Source organism: Eurosta solidaginis, chromosome 1 (assembly GCF_040869045.1).
Source record: "Eurosta solidaginis isolate ZX-2024a chromosome 1, ASM4086904v1, whole genome shotgun sequence".
In the NCBI taxonomy this organism is placed as follows: domain Eukaryota; kingdom Metazoa; phylum Arthropoda; class Insecta; order Diptera; family Tephritidae; genus Eurosta; species Eurosta solidaginis.
This window is the reverse complement of record NC_090319.1, coordinates 363,287,921-363,312,815: the sequence shown is the minus strand read 5'-3', so window position 1 is coordinate 363,312,815 and position 24,895 is coordinate 363,287,921. Positions and strand designations below refer to the sequence as shown.

General features: G+C 39.0%; 1 protein-coding gene across 4 annotated transcripts in view; it reads right to left on the bottom strand.

Annotated features, from left to right (window-relative positions):
• Positions 1 to 24,895, bottom strand: part of sit (stuck in traffic) — a 118,007-nt gene that overhangs the window by 11,653 nt on the left and 81,459 nt on the right. For all 4 annotated transcript variants that reach the window (XM_067762838.1, XM_067762836.1, XM_067762837.1 and 1 more), the window contains exon 2: positions 491 to 753. In XM_067762838.1, the coding sequence (XP_067618939.1) occupies positions 491 to 551 (61 nt within the window). In that variant the 5' untranslated portion in view covers positions 552 to 753. The remainder of the gene's footprint in view (positions 1 to 490; positions 754 to 24,895) is intronic.

The window sequence follows — 24,895 nt, the reverse complement described above, 5'->3', positions numbered from 1 at the left end:
GATACCAAAAAAAATAAATAAACGCACCAAAGCAACAAACCCAAACGACTAGAATAACTGACTTTTACCTGCCTCAGTCAGCCACTAAAATCGACCAGTAAAAACCACCCTCGGTTCTGAATGAACACCCAACACATACACAAACATCCATTTTGACAACACCTGCTCGTGTACCTAGGAACTATGAATACAAGACAAACGACAACACCAGATCAGAACGAAAGTCGACACTGATGATGGCACAACGCCGAAACCAGTTTGTCTCGAAGCCAAAGTTGACAAGGGATGACGGAAAATCGTTCCAATAATGAAACTTTTGCTGGTGTTTAGATTAAGAAATAAATAAGAATGTTTGTTAGAAAACCAAAGTTTTTTCACAGAAAAATATGAGGCTAAGAATTAAATTTTTATTTTCAGAGTCTTAGCCGACTCATAAGAACTTCCATTTACATAATTTTATCGGCAAATATATTGAAATCAATAAACTCACCAGCCAGTTCAATGAAGAGATAGTTCCAAACATCGTTTTCTGTAGCATTCATGTGCTCCATATTTTTTATATTTATTATTTATTTATTTATTATTAATAATTTTTCGTTAGCTTATCTTAACCCTGCCGTTTCTTAATTTTTTGTTTTAATGTTTACGACCACGTGTGCTTCTCCTGCTTATTTTGCACTCGATTTTTGATTACTGGTCAGAATTAATCAAAACTGTTGCAGAGTTTCGAAAAATGTTGATTGTTTTCATTTACTGCAAGAAAAAACAAAAGATTTCAATATTATTAGATTGTGCAAGGATAAAGATACGGCTATTAGTGACTTGAACGTATAACTGAAGTAGATTACGCTACTCAATGAAATATTGCTAAAAACAAGTAAGGAAAACTATCTTCGGGCTAAACCGAAAAATATATACCCAGTGTAAGCTCTTATATATATATTAGGGCTAAGTGTAAGGAAAACAAGTAAGGACGGGACTGTCTTCGGCGGTGCCGAAGACTTCATACCTTTCATGAAGGGCGCTGAACAATAATTTTATCCCATTCGTAATCTCCAAATAATGCGCTTTATAAGAAAAGAAATATATAGTGAACATATATACATACCTAAACTATATTAAGATAAATATAAAAAAATGACAAAAAATCCCCTTATCTGAACGATTGGTTGTATGGGATATATATTATATATAGCTCCGATCGAAATGATTTTTACAGGTAATCTTCTATGATATTGTAACGAATTTACTTGCAAATCCTCTTATTTGCACCCTTCTGCTAAGTTCGAATCACTAAACTGTTGAATAAATAACTCCAATATTTAATAATGCAAAATGGCCTTTATTAAAGTACTTCACAATAAATAACTCTACTATTGCCCGACAGATTGCCTGCTCAATCAAAACTGATTGTAGCGCCTCTATTGTTGAGGCCTTTTATACTCTTTGATTTCCTCGTCGCATCTTCTAGGCGCTTCTGTTCTAGAATCTACTGGTTGGTTATCTGTTATAATTATAACTACAGATGTACGTATATAGCTCTCATATGCGCGTGTGTTTGTGAGCGACACTTCCACAATTATAATTGCATATCTCAGATAATATATCTGCATGTGTTTGTGCGTTGCTTCTCCGCTGCGTGTACGTACATATGTGTAGACATAATGATTGAATTATTGATGTGCATTCACGTCACTGCTAAGCATCGGCTTAGAGATGAGAGTACCCCTTATTGTTGCTAATATTCGTTACACTGCCCTACACCTAAGTCTGATCGTCACGATCAGACAAATCTCTCGATTTAAACGCTGCCAGCCCTTCCAAATGGACCACTTTCAGTGTGGTTCGTGGTTTACCGGTGGTTTGTATGCGGTACACTACATCGTTGATCCGTTTTATACCTTTGTATGGGCCTTCCCAATTACACTGCAATTTTGGGGACAAACCTTTTTTTCGTTGTGGGTTGTATATCAGCACCAAATCTCCTTCCTGAAACCCTTCGGAATTAATTGCTTTATCGTACCTCGCTTTCATCTTGTCACTCATAATATTTGCTCGTTGTCTTACAAGATCGTGTATCTCTCTCAGCTTTTCTTCCAAGGCACCAGTGAATTTCTTGACATTTCTCTCCGCATCGGCATCTACCCCAAACTTCAAATCAGCTGGCAGTAGAAGGTCATTGCCAAAAATTACTTTTGCAGGGGTTTGGCCCGTTGTCTCATGCACTGCTGATCGGTAAGCCATCAAGAATAATGGTATGCGGGTATCCCAATCCTTATGGTACTTGTCCACTACTTTCCTTAAGTGCTCCTCCAATGTTCTATTGAATCGTTCCACCATACCATCGGACTGAGGATGCAATGCAATTGTCCGTGTTTTTCGAATGCCCAATGATTTACACATTTCCTGGAATACAGCTGATTCGAAATTCCTGCCTTGGTCAGAATGTAACTCCATTGGTACACCATATCTTGCAACCCAATTGTTTATAAACACTTCTGCTTCTGTTTCCGCTTCTTGATTTGGGATTGGGTATACCTCTGGCCATTTGCTGAAATAATCCATTACTACCAGTACATATTTGTTTCCGCAGTTGCTAGTAGGAAATGGACCTGCGACATCCATAGCGATCCTTTCAAATGGCGCACCTGAGTTATATTGCTTCATCTGGCCATGACTTCGGGTTTTGGGCCCTTTCGCTCTGCTGCAAACCTCGCAGTTCGCGATCCACTCAGTGAACGACTGACGGCAACCAACCCAATAGAATCTCTGTTTAATCTTCTGGAGCATCTTCGTGATTTCAAGATGACCTCCGCTTGGACCATTATGCAGCTCGCTGAGCACGTCAGGAATCCTCTTTCTGGGAACAACTATCAGTTTCTTCTTGAATTGACCATCCTCACTCTCCCATTATCGATGCAACAACCGGATATCAATTCTAAACTGTTCCACTATTCCCAATATGACTTCGCAATGGGTTTCTCTGCTGACATCTCCTCTCTATTTGGTCTTTCGTTTCGTTCGAGCCCTTGCATAACATGTGACAGATCTGTATCTTCTATCTGACACTACCTTAGCTGTTCCTTGTCGCATTCCTCAGTACATGTTACAGTCATTAGCCGGACATCTATAATGCCTTCTTTAGCCTCGGCCTTTGAACAGTGCTTGCATTCTAAACTACATGGTCTTCCTGACATTGCATCGGCATTCCCATGGGTACTACCTTTCCGATGTTCAATGGAAAAGTCATAGCTTTGTAGCAGCTCGATCCACCGCGCCAATTGTCCTTCTGGATTACGGAACTGCAGAAGCCATTTCAACGCTGCGTGATCTGTCCTGACGCGGAATCGCTGGCCGTAGAGATATTTGTGTAAATGTTTAATGCACTCTACCAATGTCAACAACTCTCTCCGTGTAACGCAATAGTTACTCTCTGGTTTTCCAATCGAACGGCTGTTGTATGCAACTACCTTCTCCTGTCCACCGACCAGTTGTGATAAAACGCCTCCTATAGCATGTCCACTCGCATCTGTATCTAGAATAAAGGTTGCTCCTGGAATCGGATATGAAAACATTGGGGCAGTGCACAAACGCTCTTTCAATGTTTGGAAAGCCACTTCTTGCTCCTTCTTCCATTCAAAAGCTTTATTTTTTCTTGTAAGCTCATGGAGGTTATGGGCTACGCTGGAAAATTTTGATACAAATCGCCGGTAATATGTGCACAGCCCAAGGAAACTTCTTAATTCATGCAATTTCTGTGGTCTTGGTCAATCCTTTACTGCCTCTATCTTTTCATTTGCTGTATGGATACATTCTGTCGTTACCTTGTGACCAAAATAATTTACTTCCTTTTTAAACAGCGCACACTTTTTGGGATTTAACTTCAGACCAGCGCCAGCTATTCTCTGGAAAACTTCCTCCAAGTTTTTATGATATTCATCGAAGTTCTTGCCCAATACCATGATGTCGTCCAGGTATACCAAACATGTTTTCCAGTGCAGTCCTTTCAATACCTGATCCATGAGTCTCTCTAAAGTAGCTGGTGCATTACCAAGTCAAAAAGGCATTACTGTAAATTGTCAAAGACCATCTCCGACGCTGAAGGCTGTTTTTTATTTGTCTTCCTCCTTCACCTCCACTTGCCAGTAGCCACTTTTCAAGTCCAGTGTGGAAAACCATTTCGTACCAGAGAGCGAGTCCAGAGTGTCGTCAATTCTTGGAAATGGGTAGCTATCTTTTTTCGCGACGTCGTTCAACTTCCGGTAGTCCACGCAAAACCTAATCCTTCTTCTTCACAAGTACCACAGGTGAGCTCCATGGACTAGCTGATGGTTCGATGACGCCTCCGTCGCTTATTTCTTGTACGATTTGACTTACAACTTCCCATTTTGCCAGTGGAACACTACGTGGAGCTTGACGTATAGGCCTCGCGTCTCCAGTGTCAATTTGGTGTTTCACAACATTGGTGCGGCCTGGTTTGGAACCATCCTGGTCAAATATGTTTGCGTACTTTAGGAGCAGTTGCTTTGCCTTACTCTGATAATCTTCCTCCAGCCCCTCCGTCCATGCCGTGATGTCATTTGAAAGATCAGTTTTACAAAATGAAACGTGTTCCTGGATCTGTTCACAGTTAATAACTACTTCAGCCTCTTGGAATCCTCCCATAATAGCTCCTTTGGTCAGTTTGAGTGGTGACTTGAACTCATTGAGTACTCTTACCGGAATACGTCCATCTTGTTTTGTCATAGCCAGGGTTTTTCCTACAAGTATGTTCGGTGCTGATTTGTTTGCGGCTTCGACAACCCACAATTTGTTTGTCCCACAATCTCCATCAACCTTTGTTCAGATGACTGCTTCGGATTTTGGTAGTATTTGCTGACTCTCTTCCACCAGCACTGTTGTTGTTGTTGTTGTTGTTGTAGCGATTAGGTTACTCCCCGAAGGCTTTGGGGAGTGTTATCGATGTGATGGTCCTTTGTCGGATTCAGATCCGATACGCTCCGGTAACACAGCACCATTAAGGTGCTGGCCCGACCATCTCGGGAACGATTTATATGGCCACATTGAACCTTCAGGCCATCACTCCCTCCCCACCCCCAAGTTCCATGAGGAGCTTGGGGTCGCCAGAGCCTCGCCTGTTAGTGAAACGGGATTCGCCGCTCGAAGGTGAGGTTGACAATTGGGTTGGAGAAGCTATATGTTACGCTACACAACCCCTTGAATCCCTTCCACCCGTACTCGTTTACTGCTGTAGCCTCTCTCGTAGCCGAAATTAAGTGGCACATCCATGTTCTTATATCGCATCGTCTTGCTTTGCATATCGATCTTAATGCCTTGGTCGATTAAGAAGTCCACTTCAGTTATGATTTCATCAATCTCTGCCACTATAAAATTGTGTAGTACCATGACATTCCCGATTGCTACTTCACATGCTACTTCTCCAATTACCTGGGTGTCCTTTCCCGTACGTAATCTTGCTCCAAGCAATGGTCTTAACTTCTTGTTGACTAAATCTGATCGAATGATGGAATGGGATGCACCCGTATCTACAGTCAGTAAACGTTCCTTTCCATCCACATGCCCTCCGCCAGTAAGATTGCTTGACCTTCTTCCAATTTGCGAGATAGAGATTATGGGACATTCAATTGAGGGAACCAGCTGTCGCTCCTTGCGGCTGTCTCGCTTTATTTTAACGATTGAGTGGATTTGGAGATTTGCTCATCTCCTTCAGCTCTGATACGGCCACCCACATTGCTGGAACTGTTAGGATTGGTACTGCAATAACGTACAATGTGCCCTGGCTTTCCACATTTAAAGCATTTGACGGCACCATCGTTTTTCTGCTGCGTTCCTTTTAATGCTTCCAAAATTGTGCCTACCCAGTCTGGCCTTTCCACTTTCACACGATGGGCTTTGCACGCTGGCTTATTCAAAAGTGAGGCAATTTCCTGAGTCAGTGCATGGTATACCGTTTCTGCGAATGTGGGTTTTGGGTTTGCATATGTCGCTCGCTTCGTTTCTACGTCCCGTATGCCATTTATAAAACTCTGGATACCCTCTCGGTGTATTCCACGGGTGCGTCCGCATTTGCCAAATGAGCCAACCTTTCAATATCCGCAGCAAACTCTTATTAGCTTTTTGGTAACGGTTTTGCAACTCTATTTGGTGTGTCTGCTTCCTGTGTTCGCTTCCGTATCGCCTCTCTAGAGCACTCATCAATGTTTCGTAGTTGTTCCGTTCCCCCTCGGGAATAGTCTGTAGGATTTCAGCAGCAGATTCTTTCAATGCCACGAATAGTGCAGGAACTTTATCTTCATCACTCCAGTTTTTCACTGCTGCGGTCTTCTCAAACTGAATCTTAAACATCTGGAAAGGAACAGAGCCGTCAAAAGATGGAGTTTTCACCTTCGTATTGCTTGCTGAAACAACTGGGCGATTTAGTTGCAACTCCTGTATACGACCTCTCAAAGCTTCTATCTCGGCATCCATTTTGTCCTCGAGCTGTACAATTTTTGTATTCTGTGCTTCTAAATGCGAAGACATTTGTGTTCTTTATGTTATCTCTGACGACATTTCTGCAATACGTGTCTTCTGTTCTTCCATTTGTGATGTTATGTTTGTCTTTTGTTTTGCCAGTTGAGATGTTATATTTGTCTTTTGTTCTTCCATTTGGGATTATATTTGCAACGACATTGATGTTACTGTCGATGTTTGTGCAGATATTGCAGCCAACATCATGTTCAAGTCTGTGCTCATAACTGTCTTCGATGTTTCATTTTTCTCTTCAACAATTGTTGTCTCCTCGCCATCAAGAGGAACGACATACTCTTCCACGTTAATTCCTTCTGCTTCTATTGCCTCTCGTAGTCGTGCTTGAAGTTCGATTTTAATGCCGCTTGTATTCAATCCACGGCTTTTCAACTCCTTCTTCAGCTGCTGGATCTTCAATTCACTCCACTTTGCCATGTCCAAGTTGTATTCGAAGTCTTCGGATGTTATTCAACAATTCCTCTTCTGACACCAATTGTAACGAATTACTTTTATTTGCAAACTTCTGCTAAGTTCGAATCACTAAACTGTTGAATAAATAACTCTAATATTTAATAATGCAAAATGGCCTTTATTAAAGTACTTCACAATAAATAACTCTACTATTGTCCGACAGATTGCCTGCTTAATCAAAACTGATTGTAGCGCCTCTATTGTTGAGGCCTTCTACTAGTTGGTTATCTGTTATAATTATCAATACAGATGTAAGTGTATAGCTCTTATATGCGCGTGTGTTTGTGAGCGATACTTCCACAATTATAATTGCATATCTCATATAAGATATCTGCATGTGTTTGTGCGCTGCTTCTCTGCTGCGTGTACGCACATATGTGTAGACATAATCATTGAATTATTGATGTGCATTCACGTCACTGCTTAGCATCGGCTTAGAGATGACAGCACCCCTTAGTGTTGCTAATATTCGTTACAATATATTAGAATAAATATCATCAAGTTTAACGTTTTATATTGGATATTAAGGGAGAAATTGCCAAAAATCTTTCTATCTGAAAGATCGGTTGTATGGGATATATACTATATATAACGCCGATCAAAGTGATTTTCTCAGAAAATCTTCTATGATATATTAAAATATATATCAGCGAGTTTCACATTTATACTTTCTAAATTGCGGTAGGAATGACCAAAATCGTCTTATCTGAACGATCGGTTGTATGGGGGATATATGTTATAGTGGTCTGATCCTACCGAATCCAACAAATGTCTAATATAATACAAAAATACATCCTTTTGCCAAATTTCATTGAGATATCTCAAAATTTGAGGGACTAATTTGCGTTCAAACAGATAGACGGACGGACAGACGGAAGGACAGACGGACATGGCTATATCAACTCAGTTCGTCGCCCTTATCTATTCGGTATACTTAATGGTGAGTCTATCTTCTATATTTCTCAACGTTACAAACATCGGACCAAAGTTAATATATCATTTCATGTTCATGAAAGGTATAAATATCGCGAACATTAAATGATATAAAAGCTGAAATATACTGCCTATGCACATCTAAATATCATCTTCAGTAGGAAGTATTTGCCTTAGAAATATGTTTTTATCAACTCTCGTTAAAATTGGTCGCTTTTTGTGCGACTTTGATATTGAAAGTTTTGTAGAGCTTAACTTAAAGAATGAGTAGTCCTGGACTCACAATAAATAAAAAAAATAAATGTAAGGCGCGATAACCTCCGAAGAGATCTAAGGCCGAGCTTCTCTTCCAATTTGCATCGCTTACAAAAAATTTCTTCTAATTGAAAAACCTTATTTATAAAATTTTGATGTTGTTTTGTCCGGGGTGTGAACCCAGGGCATACGGTGTGGTAGGCGGAGCACGCTACCATCACACCACGGCGGCCGCCTCACACCACGGCGGACTCACAATACTTTTTTAATTTTCTTACTTCACACTTTTTTTATTATTATCTATAATGATGGAGATAAAAATGAAGAAAGTGCGAGGGGAAGATAGGAAGGAGAGTAAGCAAGGGAAAGTAAGCAGATGAACAAAAATAGAGGGTGGTTAAGGAAGGAAGCGAGTAAAAGAGAGAAAAATCGAGAATGTGAAAAGTGTAAGATCCGAGGGAGTGACGGTGATCAAATGTGTAGAGGAAGAGAGAGAGGTAAGAAAATAAAAAGGAGCAGAAACTTCAATATAAATAAAATAATAAAAAAAATTTTTAAGTTAAACGGTTTTATTGAAAACAATACTTACATGAAGTAATAATAATACTAAAAGCTGGAAAATAATTAGGTAGGTCCTAGGTACTAGTAATCACACTCCTCATCAATCTAGGGCGTTGACCAGACAATTAAATAAAAGCGTTGGACGCGTACTCTGTATACCCCCTCAAATGAGCGATTATGGATGGTCTTAATTACATTAAAGTACATCCCGCCTTAACGAGATGGATCGGCTGCATGTCAAATTGCAGGAAGATTACATCACAATGGGGATTGTACGAGGCCACGAAATCAGTGGACAGGGGCACGTCGCAGTGAGGGGTGCTATCACCTCTTCTGTGGACGCTGGTCATCAACCAACTGCTCAGGCGATTCGATGAGGGAGCCGTAAAACTTACGGCTTACGCAGATGACGTTGAAATTGTCATAAGTGGAAAGTGCCTTCCAACGATTAGCTCTTTGATGGATTGGGCGCTTCGGGATATTCATACCCGGGCATCAAATATCGGGTTGAAAATCAACGCGGAGAAGACGGATATGGTATTGTTTACAAAGAGGTACAAGGTCCCAAATTGGATCAGAACTCAGGAGCGGTGACCCTACAGGAGAAGCATTGCACAAAATATCAAGGAATCATCCTAGACAGTAAGCTGCCATGGAAACTCAACGTGGAGGAGAGGGTGAAGAAGGACACAATGGCACTTTAGGCATGTAAACGAATGCTGGGGTGTACGTGGGGCTTATCGCCCTCTCTTTCTCACTGGGTTTTTACAACGATTGTAAGCCCTATTCTATATTATGGAGTTCTTGTTTGGTGGAAAGCCCCACAAAAAACAACCTACCTCAAAAAATTAGAGGGGGTGTGCAGACTATCAATGCTTAGCATTAAGTGAGCCCTGAAAACAACACCGACGGCTGCATTGTATGCCATTCTGCACATTCCACTTGTAGACCTGTTAGCAAAGAACATATCGTTAACAACTGCAACCAGGCTGTGTGCCTCGGGGCAGCGTAAGCGCCGACCATATGGTCATAGTACTATAGCGTCATCAATCACAAGACGAACAGACTACCTGATCCCCTATCTGCGCTTCGAGGGCGATCTTAAGGCCACAATAGAGGTGGACGGCTGGCGCAAGGGTGCTCAATTGGCGGACGAGGCGATACATGTGTACACATATTGTTTCAAAGTAGTGGAATGAGTAGGGTCTGCGGTATACTGTGCTGATCAGGAAATAAACAGATCCTCCAGGCTACCGGAATACTGTAGCGTTTTCCGAAAGGAATTAGTAGCCGTAACTAAAGCAGTAGAAACCCTGGAAGAGAATAACTTAAGCTGCAACCATGTTAACTTTCATATTGACAGTCAAGCAGCAATTAAGGCAATAATCGTGCATAGCACAGCATCTAAATGCGTCCCTGGAGAGAATCGGGACAGGGAGAAGCATACATCTATATTGGCTCCCAGGGCATATGGGAATAGATGGGAATGAAAAAGGGGATGAACTAGCTAAACAGGGCGCATCCCTTGAAGCTTGCTCCGTAGACATTCTAATTAGACTGGGCGAAATTAAGCGAAGACGAGAAGTGCACATGATCGACGAAGCACGAAAGGCGTGGATTCAAGCGCGGGGCTGTAAAGTGTCAAAGATTATGTGTAGGTCTTACAACCTTAGACCATTAGACTAACAAAGTTGCTTCTATCTTTAAAAAGAGAGGACTGTAGACTCATGACGGGTATTCTGACTGGACACTGCCTTCTGGCGTCACATGCCTTTAAATTAGGCTTAGTCAGTGATAGCAGATGTAGGAAGTGCGGGCTGGAGGAGGAAACGATCGAGCACGTTCTCTGCTCGTGCCCTGCGATTGGCAAGCTAAGACGCCAGCTATTAGGTGTGATACAGCTGTCACATCTAGAAGCAGCAAGTGGCTTAAGTCCTAGAAAGCTTTTAGTATTTGCCAAGAGGACGGAGTTATTTTATAACATAGGTCCTGATTTTTGATAGGGTTTTTCAGTTTGGTCGTAGAACAAACTTCTGGTAACACTACGGATTCCTTCAGACTATTTGAGGTCCTCATGGACCGGTCAGTTCAACCCAACCTAACCCACCCCTTTGGCTTAGTTCTTACTAATGTAAGTAGTAAATTATGGTCCATTTGAAATGCTAATTGGGAAACAATAGTAATGTATACGATTTGAATTCAATAATATAATTTACTGTAATGCTAACAATGAATCAAATTAATTAAGCGCACACAAATTCTAGCATAACCGAATCGAAATTTGTTTAGTAGTTTTATTTGTTTATCATTAATTGGTGCAGTCATGTCGCACTTTAGTTGCTGATCTAAATAATTTAATTAGTGCATTAGATTAGTTTGTTAAAGTGACAGGCGTATCAAAGTCCAAGCAAGACTTATTATTTAGTGATGTATTTTCTTTTTGCAAAGATCAAGTGATTTGATCTAAAAATAATGTCGGCTTAAAATTCAAGCGGAGAAGTACTGCGGCCAAAAAGTGCTACTAGCTTTGAACTGAGCATTGAAAAGTCATACGTGATACCTGTCCTGATATATGGTTCAGAATCATGGACGGTATCGGAAGAAGATTTTTCGATAAAATTGCACTTGGAGAGTTGAAAAATTTACTGGAAGATTTATGGTCCTATCCGTGCCGCCGACGGAGATGTTTATGGAGCATTCCACGGCTGGTACGGAACAAATCGTACATAATTTTTCATTTTTCTAACTTAGCTAAAGAAAAATTATGATTTTTGCAGACTAACTAAATACAGTGCATTAATAATGTGTAATACATGTCTAAATAATTAATCCACAAATCTTTTAAAATACAGTATCCATGTTCATAATTTCACACAGAATGCTCCGATTTTAAAACGTTTTTTTTTGCATTTCAAAGCTTAGGTACGTGTGATGAACATTTTGAATATAAATTGAAGGTGTATATTACAGGAGCGTGGCAAATTTCCAAAATATAGTAAACAAACAGTAAAATTTGTGTAAAGTAACATTTTTTACAAAAAATGCAGTTCGTATGTTTGTTCGCTATGAACTGAACAAGCGAACTTGCTTTGAGTGGGACATTCACTACATCATGCGTCACATACATACAAGTTGAATTATATAGAATATTATAGCGTTATTTAACATTGGGAGTACATTTAAAGATATGTATGGAAATATGTATGTATATTTATTTCATATCAGCTTGACATACATACATATTTGCCAGTTGGCAAGTTAATGCTGCATAAATGGTTAAGAATGCATACAAGCCAATGTTTTGCAAATTTTTATTTTAAGTTGATGCTAAATTCCTTTTTTCCCTCAGTGCATTGAGGTGTGATATATATCAGATAGTTTGACTTTGAAAATAGCTAAGTATACGAACTCGAGAATAGGCAAAAATTTACGATTTTTCATGGAAAGCTCCTTATATAGCGTTGCATAGCACAAAGATGACAAAATATTAGAAACAAAAGCAAATTGTAAAAGCAATTGACAACAAAAGATGCAAAGAGGTGTATGTTGTAGTAAATGGCACTGAAAATTGAAGATTTTTATACCTTTCATGAAAATGCAATGTTATACTAATTTCGTCACGAAACCCAAAATTGTAAGTCCTTAAAGGAAAATAGATAGACCCACCATTAAGTATACCGAAATAATCAGGATGAAGAGCTGAGTTGATTTAGCCATGTCAGTCTGTCCGTCTGTCTGTATGTATGCAAACTAGTCCCTCAATTTTTGAGATATCTTGATAAAATTTGGTGAGCGGGTGTATTTGGGTGTCCGATTAGACATTTGTCGGAACCGGCCAGATCGGACCACTATAGCATATATCCTCCATACAACCGGTTTTTCAGAAAAAGAGGTTTTTTGTCATATCTTCCTCAATTTAACAGATTGAAGCTTCAAAATTCACCATATACTTTCGTATATTGCACATATTGTTGCCTGAAAAAATTGATGAAATCGGTCTTATATATAGTATATATCCCCCACAACCGATTGTTCAGATAAGAAACTTTTCGTAATTACTGCCCTATTTTAAGAGCTAGAGGCTTCAAATTTCAACGAATGCTTACGAGTATAGCATATATTGTTGTCTGAAAAAATCATAAAGATCGGTGGTATATATAGTATATATATGGTGGCATATATCGTATATATATATATATATGGCGGCCACCGTGGTGTGATGGGTAGCGTGCTCCGCCTATCACACCGTATGCCCTGGGTTCAACTCCCGGGCAAAGCAACATCAAAATTTTAGAAATAAGATTTTTAAATTACAAGAAAATTTTTCTAAGCGGGGTCGCCCCTCGGCAATGTTTGGCAAGCACTCCGGGTGCATTTCTGCCATGAAAAGCTCTTAGTGAAAACTCATCTGCTTTGCAGATGCCGTTCGGAGTCGGCATAAAACATGTAGGTCCCGTCCGGCCAATTTGTAGGGAAAATCAAGAGGAGCACGACGCAAATTGGAAGAGAAGCTCGGCCTTAGATCTCTTCGGAGGTTATCGCGCCTTACATTTATTTTTTGATTTTTTTTATATATATATATATATTCGCAATCTTCGGAGGTTATCGCGCCTTACATTTATTTTTTTATTTTTTTTATATATATATATATATTCGCAATTTTAGCCCCATTTTAACAGCTAGAAGCTTCAAATTTCACCAAATGCTTACGTATATAGCATATATTGTTGTCTGAAAAATCATAGAGATCGGTGGAATATATATTATATACCCCATATAAACTGTCATTTTTGCCCCTTTTTTATGGCTAGAAGTTTCAAAATTCATCAAATTTCATCAAATATTTACGTTTACGTCATATTTTATTGAAATACGTGATTCGTAGTCATAGCTTTTACACGTAGACCACAAATACCTGAAATTTTGCATCCTGGCACAAATTACCTACCTATTTTTTATTTTATATTTATCTTAAAAATCGTTTAGGTATGTACATCTGATCACTATATATTTCTTATCTTATACATCCGATTATTTGGAGATTACGAACGGGATAAGATTATTGTTCAGCCCCATTCATGAAAGGTATGAAGTATTCGGCACAGGCGAAGACAGTCCCGCCCTTACTTGTTTGTTTTGACTTTTCTTTGGTTATGACCGTTTTGAAGCACACATACATATATTTATTTATCTACATAATTACAAGAAGCATAGGCGCGGAAAACGTCGTAATTTTAATATGGAATATTTTGACTCAGAATTTGACTATAACAGGTAAGCGCTCCGTATGAAGGGTAATCACGAGCCAATTTTTTGAAAATATGTATATATATACATAGCTCAAGCATCGAACATGCCAAAATTATGCACTTTATAGCTCTAAGAATACAGTTAGAAATATTCATCCAGTGGAAAAACGTCTAAAGTGTTTTGCGTAGTTATACATATGGTAATGGCGAAAGTTATTACGAACAGCAAAAGAGGGTCACAAAGAGAAAATAATGAATATAAACTAATTGAAAGTAAGCTCGATATTTTTGATGATAAACTTTTTTCAGGGACCCAAACTCTTATTCCTTTTACAATAAAAGTCCTGGGGAAAAAAACTATTTTCGGACTTGAAATTTTTTATTTTATAAGTCTGGAAATAAGAGTTAAACTCGAACTTTTATTTTTTAAGGACAGAATAAAGGTACGGCCCTATATTTATGGAACGGCTAATCCAAATGATACGAAGTTTTTTTCATTCAGAATCATTTTTCAACAGCAAGCGGTGTTACAAATTTCAAAGCAAAATCACAATCGATAAAACTTTATGCTACAAGTTTACTATGGAAAAGTATAAGTATATTTGGAGTTGGTCTTAGTTTCCCTATGACAAATTGCTGCTATTACTAACTTATAATTTTAAATGACCATTCGGCTTACAAATCTTTACACTTAGAAGAATCTATTTTTTTTTAAATTCGTTTCATTTGGATGAGCAAGACTTATATTTGTCTTTAAAAAATAAAAGTCCGGATTTAACTTTTATTTTCAAACTTTAAAATTAAAGTCCGGTTTAACTTTTATATGTGGATTTTTTTTATAAAGTCCGAAAAATAAAAAGAATGCATGGTTCCTCATGAAAATGCTATGGGTGCACAATTTTTTTACCCGGGCTTTTTCGACTCAAAGAAAGAAAGTAACTATTACAAGTAAGGAAGGCTAAGTTCGGGTGTAACCGAACATTACATACTCAGCTGAGAGCTTAGCTGCGTTGGTTTAGGGTTTCGTAGATGGTTTAAAAGTGGTTTTTAATTCCATATCCCATAAGTTTGGAAAATATCGACCAAATTGTAGACCAAGGGTGACGGTTTTTGGAACTATTTTCCTTCATCCTTTGTCAAATAAGGGAAAATAACCATATAGGAAAATGGGCGTAGGGTAACCCTGGAATGTGTTTGTATGACATGGGTATCAAGTGAAAGGTATTAATTCGTATTTTAAAAGGAAGTGGGCTTTAGTTCTATAGGTGGACGCCTTTTCGAGATATCGGCATAAAGGCGTACGAGGGGTGACTCTATAATATGTTTGCAAGAGGGTTTTAAAAAGGAGTGGCCCTTAGTTTTATATGTGAAGGCGTTTTCAAGATATCGACCAAAATGTGGACCAGGGTGACCAAGAACATCATTTGTCGGGTACAGCTAATTTAATTTTATATGTAATACCACGAATAGTATTCCTGCTATGATTCCAAGGGCTTTTGATTTCGACCTGCAGAACTTGTTCATTTTCTTCTAATAAGGTAGGTGTCACACCCATTTAACAAAGGTTTTCCTAAAATTATATTTTGCGTCAAAAAACAATCCAATCACGAGGGTTAATCCTTTTTTTCCTATTTGGTATAGAATTATGGCATATTTATCATTTTTGGAAATTTTCGATATCGAAAAACTGGGCGTGGTCATAGTCGGATTTCGTCCATTTTCAATACCAAGATGAGTTCAGATAAGTACGTGAACTAAGTTTAGTAAAGATATATACATTTTTGCTCAAGTTATTGTCTTAAAGGCCGAGCGGAAGGACAGACGGTCGACTGTGTATAAAAACTGGTCGTGGCTTCAACCGATTTCGCCCACTTTCACAGAAAACAATCATCGCCACGCCTATTTTGAAATTTTCTTTTATATAGTGTAAAGATATTAAATTTTTTGTTAAAATTTGATTTTGTTGATGATCCGATTTTGCTAATTATACTCAGTTGAGCAGAGCTCACAGAGTATATTAAGTTTGATTGGATAACGGTTGGTTGTACATATATAAAGGAATCGAGATAGATATAGACTTCCATATATCAAAATAATCAGGATCGAAAAAAAATTTGATTGAGCCATGTCCGTCCGTCCGTCCGTCCGTCCGTCCGTCCGTCCGCCCGTTAACACGATAACTTGAGTAAATTTTGAGATATCTTGATGAAATTTGGTATGTAGGTTCCTGAGCACTCATCTCAGATCGCTATTTAAAATGAACGATATCGGACTATAACCACGCCCACTTTTTCGATATCGAAAATTTCGAAAAACCGAAAAAGTGCGATAACTCATTACAAAAGACAGATAAAGCGACGAAACTTGGTAGATGGGTTGACGTTATGACGCAGAATAGAAAATTAGTAAGATTTTGGACAACGGGCGTGGCCCCGCCCACTTTTACAAGAAGGTAATTTAAAAGTTTTGCAAGCTGTAATTTGGCAGTCGTTGAAGATATCATGATGAAATTTGGCAGGAACGTTACTACTATTACTCTATATGTGCTAAATAAAAATTAGCAAAATTGGATTAAGAACACGCCCACTTTTTAAAAAAAAATTTTTTTAAATTCAAATTTTAACAAAAAATTTAATATCTTTACTGTATATAAGTAAATTAAGTCAAAATTCAACTCCAGTAATGATATGATGCAACAAAATACAAAAATAAAAGAAAATTTCAAAATGGGCGTGGCTCCGCCCATTTTCATTTAGTTTGTCTAGAATACTTTTATTGCCATAAGTCGAACAAAAATTTACCAATCCTTCTCAAATTTGGTAGGAGCATAGATTCTATGACGGTAACTGTTCTCTGTGAAAATGGGCGAAATCGGTGGAAGCCACGCCCAGTTTTTATACACAGTCGACCATCCGTCCTTCCGCTCGGCCGTTAACACGATAACTTGAGCAAAAATCGATATATCTTTACTAAACTTAGCCCACGTACTTACCTGAGCTCACTTTTTCTTGGTATAAAAAATGGGCGAAATCTGACCATAACCACGCCCACTTTATCGATATCGAAAATTACGAAAAATGAAAAAAATGCCATAATTCTATACCAAATATGAAAAAAGAGATGAAACATGGTAATTGGATTGGTTTATTGACGCAAAATATAACTTTGGAAAAATCTTTGTAAAATGGGTGTGACACCTACCATATTAAGTAGAAGAAAATGAAAAAGTTCTACAAGGCGAAATCAACAGCCCTTGGAATCTTGGCAGGAATACTGTTAGTGGTATTGCATATATAAATAAATTAGCAGTACCCGACAGATGATTTTCTGGATCACCTGGTCCACATTTTGGTGGATATCACGAGAACGCCTTCACATATACATCTAAGGGCCACTCGCTTTTAAAACCCTCATTAATACCTTTAATTTGATATCCATATCGTACAAAAACATACCAGAGTCACCCCTGTCCCACCCTAATGGCGATATCTCGAAAAGGCGTCCACCTATAGAACTAATGCCCCCTCTCTCTTAAAATGCTCAGTAACACCTTTCGTTTGATACCCATATCGTACAAACATTCTAGAGTAACCCCTGGCCCACCTTAATGGCGATATCTCGAAAAGGCGTCCACCTATAGACCTAGTGTCCACTCCCTCTTAAAATGCTCAGTAACAGCTTTCGTTTGATACCCATATCGTACAAACATTCTAGAGTCACCCCTGGCCCACCCTAATGGCAATATCTCGAAAAGGCGTCCACCTATAGACCTAATGCCCACTCCCTCTTAAAATGCTCAGTAACACCTTTCGTTTGATACCCATATCGTACAAACATTCTAGAGTCACCCCTGGCCCACCCTAATGGCAATATCTCGAAAAGGCGTCCACCTATAGACCTAATGCCCACTCCCTCTTAAAATGCTCAGTAACAGCTTTCGTTTGATACCCATATCGTACAAACATTCTAGAGTCACACCTGGCCCACCCTAATGGCGATATTTCGAAAAGGCGTCCACCTATAGAACTAAGGATTACTCCCTTTTAAAATACTCATTACCACTTTCATTTGATACCCATATCGTACAAACACATTCTAGAGTCACCCTGGCCCACCCTAATGGCGATATCTCGAAAAGGCGTCCACCTATAGACCTAATGTCCACTCCCTCTTAAAATGCTAAGTAACACCTTTCGTTTGATACCCATATCGTACAAACATTCTAGAGTCACCCCTGGCCCACCCTAATGGCGATATCTCGAAAAGGCGTCCACCTATAGACCTAATGTACACTCCCTCTTAAAATGCTCAGTAACACCTTTCGTTTGATACCCATATCATACAAACATTCTAGAGTCACCCCTGTCCCACCCTAATGGCGATATCTCGAAAAGGCGTCCACCTATAGACCTAATGCCCACTCCCTCTTAAAATGCTCAGTAACACCTTTCGTTTGATACCCATATCGTACATACATTCTAGAGTCACACCTGGCCAACCCTAATGGCGATATCTCGAAAAGGCGTCCACCTATAGAACTAAGGATTACTCCCTTTTAAAATACTCATTACCACCTTTCATTTGATACCCATATCGTACAAACACATTCTAGAGTCACCCTGGCCCACCCTAATGGCGATATCTCGAAAAGGCGTCCACCTATAGACCTAATGCCCACTCCCTCTTAAAATGCTCAGTAACACCTTTCGTTTGATACCCATACCGTACAAACATTCTAGAGTCACCCTTGGTCCAGCTTTATGGCGATATCTCGAAAAGGCGTCCACCTATAGAACTAAGGATTACTCCCTTTTAAAATACTCATTACCACCTTTCATTTGATACCCATATCGTACAAACACATTCTAGAGTCACCCTGGCCCACCCTAATGGCGATATCTCGAAAAGGCGTCCACCTATAGACCTAATGCCCACTCCCTCTTAAAATGCTCAGTAACACCTTTCGTTTGATACCCATATCGTACAAACATTCTAGAGTCACCCTTGGTCCACCTTTATGGCGATATCTCGAAAAGGCGTCCACCTATAGAACTAAGGATTACTCCCTTTTAAAATACTCCTTACCACCTTTCATTTGATACCCATATCGTACAAACACATTCTAGAGTCACCCCTGGCCCACCCTAATGGCGATATCTCGAAAAGGCGTCCACCTATAGACCTAATGCCCACTCCCTCTTAAAATGCTCAGTAACACCTTTCGTTTGATACCCATATCGTACAAACATTCTAGAGTCACCCCTGGCCCACCCTAATGGCGATATCTCGAAAGGGCGTCCACCTATAGACCTAATGCCCACTCCCTCTTAAAATGCTCAGTAACACCTTTCGTTTGATGCACATATCGTACAAACACATTCTAGAGTCACCCCTGGCCCACCCTAATGACGATATCTCGAAAAGGCGTCCACCTATAGACCTCATGCCCACTCCCTCTTAAAATGCTCAGTAACACCTTTCGTTTGATACCCATACCGTACAAACATTCTAGAGTCACCCCTGGCCCACCCTAATGGCGATATCTCGAAAAGGCGTCCACCTATAGACCTAATGCCCACTCCCTCTTAAAATGCTCAGTAACACCTTTCATTTGATTCCCATATCGTACAAACACATTCTAGAGACACCCCTGGTCCACCTTTATGGCGATATCTCGAAACGGCGTCCACCTATGGAACTAAGGATCACTCCTTTTCAAAATACTCATTAACAGCTTTCATTTGATACCCATATCGTACAAACACATTATAGAATCACCCCTGGTCCACCTTAATGGGGACATCTCGAAAAGGCGTCCACCGATAGACCTAAGGCCCACTCCCTCTTAAAATGCTCAGTAACACCTTTCATTTGATACCCATATCGTACAAACAAATTCTAGAGTCAGCCCTGGTCTACCTTTATGGCGATATCCCTAAATGGCGTTCATCCATAGAACTATGGCCTATTCTCTCTTAAAATACTCTTTAATACCTTTCATTTGATACACATGTTATACAACCACATTCCAGGGTTACCCCAGATTGATTTTCCTTATTTTGTCTCCATAGCTCTCAACTGAGTATGTTATGTTCGGTTACACCCGAACTTAGCCTTCCTTACTTGTTTTTATTTAGAACACATATAGTAATAGGAGTAACGTTCCCGCCAAATTTCATCAATTGCCAATTTGCAATTGCCAATATAAAGCTTGCAAAACTTTTAAATTACCTTCTCTTAAAAGTGGGCGGTGCCACGCCTATCGTCCAAAATTTTACTAGTTTTCTATTTTGCGTCATATGATCAACTCTCCTACCAAGTTTCATCGCTTTAACTGTCTTTGGTAATGAATTATCGCTCTTTTTCGGTTTTTCGTAATTTTCGATATCGAAAAAGTGGGCGTGGTTATAGTCCGAATTTGTTCATTTAAAAATAGCGATCTGAGGTGAGTGCCCAGGAACTTACATACCAAATTTCATTAATATACCTTAAAATTTACTTAAGTGATCGTGTTTACGGACGGACATTGCTAAATGAATTTCTTTTTTCGCCCAGATCATTTTGATATATAGAAGTGTATATTTATCTCGATTAGTTTATGCCGTTACGAAGTACCATTATACGAACAAAATTAATATACTCAGTGAGCTCTGCTCAGCTGAGCATAAAAATGGGTTCCTGCGTTTTTTGCTCTCCTAAACAATACAATTTTGTTGCTTAAGACGTTGTTCGCGATTATTCTTCATATGTTAAAAAAAGCTCAATTTTTAATTCTCAATGAGCTAGCAAAAAGCCTAGTCAAGACGTTTAGTAAATGTAGAGAAACCCCGTATGCTCAGTAAATTCACGATATATTGAAACATTTCAGTGGTTCAGAAAAATTCGACAGTGCTTTCAAAAAGTGCTCATATAACGTTTGATCAACAGTTGTGCTCCCTGAAAGTGCGGAACGACCACATTCTTTCATATTTGGTAAGTTAAAATTAAATTTTACAACATTTTTCGCGACCATGATTTCTTTGCTTGGCTATGTTAGCCACTTGAATGAAATTCACCTTTGGAAGTCGTATGGGTGTCATTACTGAATTATATCAACTTTAGTGTTTGGCCGAGATTTTATATTTGACCTATTTCCATTTATGCATTAGATACGTCGTAATTTTGTAAATATTTATAATGCACCGGTTTTTGTGTAAACCAAAACATGTAAATACATACATTTGGCGTTGTTGTTATGTATGAGTTTATACGTGCATACATATACATAGGCAGATACAATTTTTAGGATGATAGGAACTCCAGCGCAATCCATTTTTCAGTTACGTACTTTGTGGTGAGTGGGAGGTTGGGTTAGTTTAGATTGAGCCGGACGGTCTGTGAAGACCGCATATAGACTTAATAACTCCATAGTGTTACCAGAATATTGCTCAACGTCTGAACTCGAGACCAATCTCAAGAAACATGACCTATGTTATAAAATAACACCGTTCTCATGGCAGATACTAGAAGCTTTCTGGACCTAATCTTGTAGCTGCGTCTATATATGGATTAAAGATATATATGAAATCGTGGCAACGAGTACATGTTAGATCTATAATTTGTACGCGTAGTTTGGAATACTCATATCTATCATTCGAGTACAATTCAGTTTCCATACGTGATCATATAATATGTTACGGGTCCTGATAGCATGCGCTCGTCCGAGCATATTTCGCATAGGACTTGGTGCATGCTCTTTACCAACTTTTCGCCTATGTATTTTAACAGCTCGGCGGGTAGTTTGTCATTACTTGGCGTTTTGTCATTTTCTATATGGGAAATTGCTATTCTCAAATCGTCCTAGTCGGGTGGCAAAACTTGTTTTACGTTGTCGGCGATTAGGGTATCGGGTTCATCTTCTTTATTTCTAGCTGGTTTGTATCTTGGCTAGCTCAATGTAGGGGTCCGATTCGATATTTGGACCTCGTAGACTGCACGCATACAGGACACTAGAACTATACCTGCCTTCCATCACGACGAGATCGATTTGGTTTTGTGCTCTTCGATCAGGAATCAGCGAAGATGCTAAGTATATCTTCTTATGCTGGAACCTTGTATTTGCAAATAACAATATTTCGATCAGCGGCAAAGTCAGTTAGCCTCAACCCATTGGGAGAAGTTGCATCGTGGTGAATAAATTTTCTGATTGAAAGACCAAAGACCTCTTCCTTGCACACCTATAATAGTCTACCAGCAATTTTTTAATATCATGGATGGGTCAGTTATCGTATGTATTTTATAGATTAGCCTCGAAGTTGTCCTTATTCTTGTCGTCCGCATCGTCTATTGGTGCGTAAGAGCATAAAAATGTTATAGTGAAAAATGTCGCCTTGATGCGCATCGCCTTGATTGCACATTTGTTCATATGGCTGCAGTAGTAGTCGTTGTTTTTGTTGTAGCAGTGGAGTAGTAGTCGTCGCGGATCCCAATCGTCCTACCTGTATTGGCCCGTACCTTGTGCTTCCTTCAGAAAGACATCAGTTAGCCGTAGTATTCGGACATTTCATGATTCACACAAAAGTGATGACCTGTTCCCTCACATAATCAATTAGGACCAAGGATAGCGAGTATGAGGCGCTGGTCAAACGTAGCTTTGCAGGTATATACACGTCCTCAAATCAGGGTTTTTACAATCATAGTCGGTTAAAGGTTTGCCGTGGTCGTCATCAGAAAAAAGATTTCTGATACGAGGCATGTTACTTTTATGTTTCATTGTATGGCGTTTTTATGTGGCAGGCTCCGAGCATAGCGTACAACCCAGGAACATAATTAGGATTTTGAGTCGCCGTAATCATAAGCCTACGGCCCTTTTAGTGGTGGGAGTGTTTTCGTAAGTCTTAGGTCATAAGGCCTACATATGATCTTCGACATTTTGCAGCCTCATGCACGATTCCACGCATTTCCTGCTTGGTCAAAGCAGCTTCGAGTCTACGATAATAGTTTCGAAGCATGTTGTCTTTAAAACTAGCTCATCATTTTTTTCATCTATAAACCCGCCCTTTCAAAATTAATTTAATGTTAAAGCTATTCACCATCAAAAAAAAAAAAAAACAACTTTCTTGAACAAATTTGTGCTTAAGCCTAGGTGTAATATTCTACCCTCTAAATGAAAAAAGCCTAGGATGTTGAGTCGCAAGCAATTAAACTTTTCATTGCTCACTGCAATATGTAATATTTTTATATATTAACTTTGATTGGATAACGGTTGGTTGTGCAGGTATAAAGGAATCGATATAGATATAGACTTCCATATATCAAAATCATAAGTATCGAAACAAAATTTTGTTGAACCATGTCCGTCCGTCTGTCCGTTAACACGATAACTTGAGTACATATTGAGATATCTTCACATTTGGTAGACGAGCTTATCTGGGCCCAGAATAGATTGGTAATTAAAATGAGCGAAATCGGATGATAACCTTACTTACTTACTTAATTGGCGCTTAACCGTCTAAACGGTTATGGCCGTCCAACAAGGCGCGCCAGTCGCTCCTTCGCTCCGCCAACCGGCGCCAATTGGTCACACCAAGGGAGTTTAAATCGTTTTCCACCTGGTCCTTCCAACGAAGTGGGGGCCGCCCTCTACCTCTGCTTCCATAGGCGGGTTCCGTTAGAAACACTTTCTTGGCCGGAGCATCATCTTTCATTCGCATAACATGGCCTAGCCAGCGCAGCCGCTGCGTTTTAATTCGCTGGACTATGTTGATGTCTGCGTATAGCTCGTACAGCTCATCATTAAATCTTCTTCGGTACTCGCCATCGCCAACGCGTAGAGGTCCATGAGGATGATAACCACGCCCGCTTTTTATATATATAACATTTTGGAAAACACAAAAAACCTGATTATTTAGTAAATAATACACCCAGAATGTTGAAATTTGACATGTGGACTGATATTGAGAATCTTGATAAAAATTTGAAAAAACTTTTGAAAATGGGCGTGGCATCGCCCACTTGTGATAAAATCAAATTTACAAATATTATTAATCATAAATCAAAAATCGTTAAACCTATCGTAACAAAATTCGGCAGAGAATTGCCTTTCTATAAGGAATGCTATGAAGAAAAATTAACAAAATCGGTTAAGGACCACGCCCACTTTTATATAAAGGATTTTTAAAAGGGTTGTGAACGAATGAAATAAGCTATATCTTTGCAAAAAAAAGCTTCATATCAATGGTATTTCATTTGCATGTAGATTTATAACAATAAATAGGAAAACTTAAAATTTTAAAATTGGGCGTGGCACAGCCCCTTTTATGACTAAGCCATTTTCTATGTTTCGGGAGCCATAACTCGAAGAAAAATTAACGAATCGTAATAAAAATGGATACATATATTTTCCTTATAGCAGAAAATATTTCTAGTAAAAATGGACGGGATCGGTTAAAGACCGCGGCAACTGATAAGGATATAAAACAAGTTTAAAAGGGTCGTAGACTAGAATAATAAGCTTAACTTAGCAACAAATAGTTTTGAATCAATGATATTTCACTTATCAAGTTTTATTGTAAGAGGAATTGGGGAGACATTTTTTTTAAACGGGCGGTGCCACGCGTTATGTAGAAAAGTAATTTATATAAAATGAAATGTACAATTAAAGTTCACGCTGAGTATATAATGTTCGGTTACACCCGAACTTAGACACCTTTACTTGTTATTAGTAAATATTTTAGTGCATCATTCCAAAAAAATTTGTTTGTCAGCATGAATTTGTTTATTGACATTTCTTCCCAACTATGTATTTATGTGCTATATATGTGTGTGTGGATGTGCCTATGTATACCTGTTTAAAAACCAAATGAATATATGTATAAGTAAATATGTGCCTACATGTGAGATTTCTTAAAAGTATG